Below are 4,535 nucleotides of genomic sequence, written 5' to 3' on the forward strand. Positions count from 1 at the left end.
TGTGTGTGTGTGTGTGTGTGTGTGTGTGTGTGTGTGTGTGTGTGTGTGTGTGTGTGTGTACATGCGCACTCGCCTTAGGAGAATGAAAAAAGTTACTTCAAACTGTATGATGCAATTTACTTATAATACTTACTTACTCATAATAATATTATTTACTTCATAATATCAACATGCCCCCTTAAGGCGACTTCATGACTTTAACATTTGGCTACACAAAGCTGCCCCCTGGTGATGTAAGCATACCTTAATGAGTCATTAATGACCTATACTGTGCCTTTGCATCTATCTCACTTGCACTGTGGAAAACAACAGGCCAGGCCTCAGAGGAGTGGCCTGACTACAGCCAGTCTCTAAACCTCTAATTATGACCCAGTGGCAACAGTGAGCTCATGGGATGTTCTCCCATTTACCTCTGTAATTACAGGGATCCAGTGGTATTGATCTAATGTGTTATTTTATAACAACCATTCAGTACACCTTTGGGTTTTTATAACAGAGAATTTGTGGTGGTCAACAGGTCATTATGTCTTTTGCCTCTAGAGAGCAATTAAAATGCAGCTTGGTATTAACTCTCACAAATACAAGCTCTTCAACAACAACAATAAACGTACTGTTTATAATAGTAGTTTTCTCTTTCATAAAACAAGTAATGATGCAAATGCACCAAAAGTTTAAGGAGTCAAGTAAATGTTTCTGATTTTCAGAAGAGAGTGAATCTTATATTTTAAATGTAGACTTTCCACAGGTCTACAGCCAACATCTCTTTCAGAATTAATAAATCATTCTTCTTACAGGTTGTGTATAAATTACATTCAGCGTTTCATGTTTTTTATGACTTTCAGTCTCATGAACCTTGCAGTTCCTTTCTAGAGGGCTGGTGCTGGTAGGGTAACCTCATACTAAAGATCAGTAAAACTGAAAAATATTATGTTAACTTAACCAGAAAGTATCAGGGGAGAAGATGTGAGTTTTGTCACATCATTATGATAGTCAAAAAAGTCTGAACGAGTCTTGACCACTTCATGTATGCCCAAAGAGATTTTAAAATGTGAATCAGGATCCAGTATTCTCAGGAAATTGCAGTAATTTCACTGTAGTTTTATCGTAAATAAACACATGTGGTTTATACTGTATAGTAAAATTATTATTTTGCTGGACTCCCTTAAAACAGCCATGTATTATGGTGAGCTGTGTGACAGGCAGGGGTTGGACCCAAACGCAAGTCTCGGACACAAAAACGTAACTGAAAGCGACAGCTTTATTGTTGAAAAAACAAACTAAAACAAAAAGAGGTGAACACTAAGGACACTAACAAAAGATACTAGAACTAACAACTGGACGTGACATAACATGACACGACATGACATGGCATGACATGCCGGGAGAACACACAACTAACAGAAGAAAACACAGAGTCTTCACACACTCCCGTTCTCTGTTACCTGGTGGGGGGGGGAGTTTGCTGTCCGATTGAGTCTGGAATGTGGGGCCTCCCTGCTGCTGCGGAGTCGGGGAGGTCTGCTTCTCTCCACCCCAGGGAAGAGGGTAACACCACCTGAGTCTGGGTGCAGTTTCCCCCTCTAGGGGCAAGGGTACCTAGACCTGGGGTATAAAGTACGCTTGGGGAGTGTGATTGTGTGTACAGTGTCTATTTATGTCTGTCTCCACGTTGGGTGAGTGCTGAGTAATTGCATATGAGAGCATGAGGGTGGGAATGGATGGTTGTATCTGTGTGTGCCTGTTTGTCTGTGTCTAAATGTCAGGTTGGGTATCAGACGCCAGCTCTCTAGGGACATCTCAGGCCCTCCATGGTATGGAGGTCTATCTCCCTCCACCACTCCCCCTGCCAGTGGCAGACACCCTCAGTCATCGGTGCATTGGTGGTTCTTTGTGTCTGGGGATGGGGGTCCAGGTACGCACTGGCTCACTCCTGGTGGCTGCTTGTCAGGGCCTGGAGCCTGGGGCTTGTTCGGGCCCCTTCGGGGGGTGGGATGCCCTCGGCAGAAAATACAGCTAACAGGGAGAATGCAACAATGAACAGAGGGAGACCGAAGACTTAAATACACATGCAGGATAACAAAGGGATGGGAGACAGGCAGGAACACAGTTGGGACTAATCAGACCAGAAAACATAGGGAAGAAGTTAAACTAAATACAATGAACACAGGACAAAGGACTACGAAAATAAAACAGGAACCAAGAGACACACTCTAAGATGTGGAATGACTAAATACAAAGAACAGGGGGGAGCGAGAGACACGACAGGGAAACAGATCAATTAACACAGAAACAGAACTTAACATGCACAAGAGTGGAGGCACAGCACACTACCATGACTAAAACTAAACACAAGGATATGAATAAAGCCAGGAAACTGGATGAACGTCCCAGGACCGCGACAAATACTAAACAAAACAAGAACCAAAACCAGGGAGATGAACTACATTTTAGAATAATGTATAAACCATAATCTCAAAAAGAAGAAAACGGAAACGACACCATGGAAGAATCCTAATATAATAAATAATAAAATATTAATTCGTCCTGTAGGCCCATCACTCTACAGGAGGAATTAACAGATACTGTTCATAATTTTTATGGGTGTAATTTCTAGGCGTAACCAAGTGGTGAAAGGCTTCCGCTTGGGTGGTCTCAGAACCTTGTCACTTCTATTTACATATGATGTGGTTCTGCTGGCTCTAGGTGGTGGCCTTCAGCTTCCACTGGAGCGATTTGCAACCAAGTGTGAAGTAGTGGGAATGAGAATTAGCATGTCCAAGTCTAAGGCCATGGTCCTCAGCCAGAAAAGGTTGGAAAGCCCAGTCTGGGTCAGTGCCGAGTTGCTGCCCCAAGTGGAGGAGTTTAAGTATCTCGGGGTCTTGTTCACAAGAGAGAGTCGAAGGGATCGGGAGATTGACAGATGATTTGGTGCTTTGGTTGCAGTAATGCTCTGCTGGTCCGTCGTGGTGAAGAGAAAGCTAAGCGTAAAAGCGAAGCTCTCGATTTACCAGTTGATCTACATCCCTACCCTCACCTATGGTCACAAATTTTGGGAAAATGACCAAAAGAACATGATTGTGGATATTAGCAGTGGGAATGAGCTTTCTCTGAAGTGTGGCTGGCCTCTCCCTTAGCAATCTGCAGTCTACAAACAAGCCTATGATCAGAATCCCCAGTGTGTCAGCTAGGATATTAATATGTGGTTCTGAAAGGAGACATAGTTTCAGGAATGCAGCAACAACACACGACAAATGATCCACTTTAACTTTTTAGGTGGTAGCTCGGAATAGTATTAAGTTGTGGCAAGTTAAGAAGCAGAGTTTTTAATTGACATTATGGATAATGTTTCTACAGTGAGAATTTTTAATCTGTTAGCATTCAATGAGACAGCTAATTACAGAGCTGCTTTCTTTTCTGCCACTCTAGTGTGTTACTTTGCAATTGTATTTCTTAATGTCACAGTCATCATGATTATTGTCTTAGATGAAAGCTTACATGAACCTATGTATATTTTAGTATGTGTGTGTTGCATTAATGGGCTTTATGGAAGCACAGGTTTCTACCCCAAGTTCCTCATTGACCTCCTTTCATCTTCACAGGTCATCTCTTATAGTGAATGTCTTTGTCAGGCATTTGTAATGTACTCTTTTGTTTGCAGTGACACATCTATTCTTGCAGTCATGGCTTATGACAGGTATTTGGCCATATGCCAACCACTTCAATACCACTCTGTTATGACAAAAAAGAAGCTCTCCAAACTAGTATGCTTCTCTTGGTTAACACCTTTCTGCATTTTCTCCATTAACATTATGCTGACAGACAGGCTGATATTCTGTGGTACAGACATTCAGAGACTCTTCTGTGTTAATTGGCTGATTGTTAAAGTTGCCTGCCCTGGCATGGACACTCTTGTCAATAGTGCCTTTGCATATACTACGCTTTCAATTTACATATTTCACTGGATTTTTATTGTTTGGACTTACATCTATCTTGTTAAATCATGTGTGCAATCAAAAAAGGACAAGGCAAAGTTTATGCAGACATGTGTGCCCCATTTGATCTCTTTGGTTACTTTTTTTGTAATTGTGATTTCTGATTTGATGCACATGCGATTTGCATCAAATGATGTACCTCAAAGTTTTCAAAACTTTGTCGCTATAGCTGTTCTCTTTATTCCTCCAGTTATGAATCCTTTACTTTATGGATTCAAGCTATCAAAGATCCGTAACAGAATTCTTGTTACACTTCATATCAAAAGATGTTGACTTTTTCTTTTAATCATTATCAGTTACTTAGGGTTAGGGTTAGGGTTAGGGTTAGGATTTTCCCTACGGGGACCAATAAAGTACACTTTCTTTACTTGTGATAAGCGGAAGCTATGGAGGCTTTATTAAAACATTTTTCTTAAATTGTAAATAGACCACTGTTTAGTATTACATGACACTGGTAACAGCCTTTGTAAGTCCATTGTATATAGCTTAGTTTAAGATTCTGACTTGACTTAAATTACATGAAAAAAAGAGGTTCAGAGTAAG

General features: G+C 41.0%; 1 protein-coding gene across 1 annotated transcript; it reads left to right on the forward strand.

Annotated features, from left to right (window-relative positions):
• The first annotated feature begins 3,335 nt into the window (after nt 1-3,335).
• On the forward strand, nt 3,336-4,265 carry LOC102193310 (olfactory receptor 52D1-like). Its single transcript, XM_005745322.1, has one exon. It carries the CDS (start codon nt 3,336-3,338, stop codon nt 4,263-4,265), a length of 930 nt encoding a protein of 309 aa, XP_005745379.1.
• The last annotated feature ends 270 nt before the right edge of the window (nt 4,266-4,535 follow it).

Source organism: Pundamilia nyererei, unplaced genomic scaffold (genome assembly GCF_000239375.1).
Source record: "Pundamilia nyererei isolate P.nyererei 1_Seehausen unplaced genomic scaffold, PunNye1.0 scaffold00157, whole genome shotgun sequence".
Taxonomy (NCBI): domain Eukaryota; kingdom Metazoa; phylum Chordata; class Actinopteri; order Cichliformes; family Cichlidae; genus Pundamilia; species Pundamilia nyererei.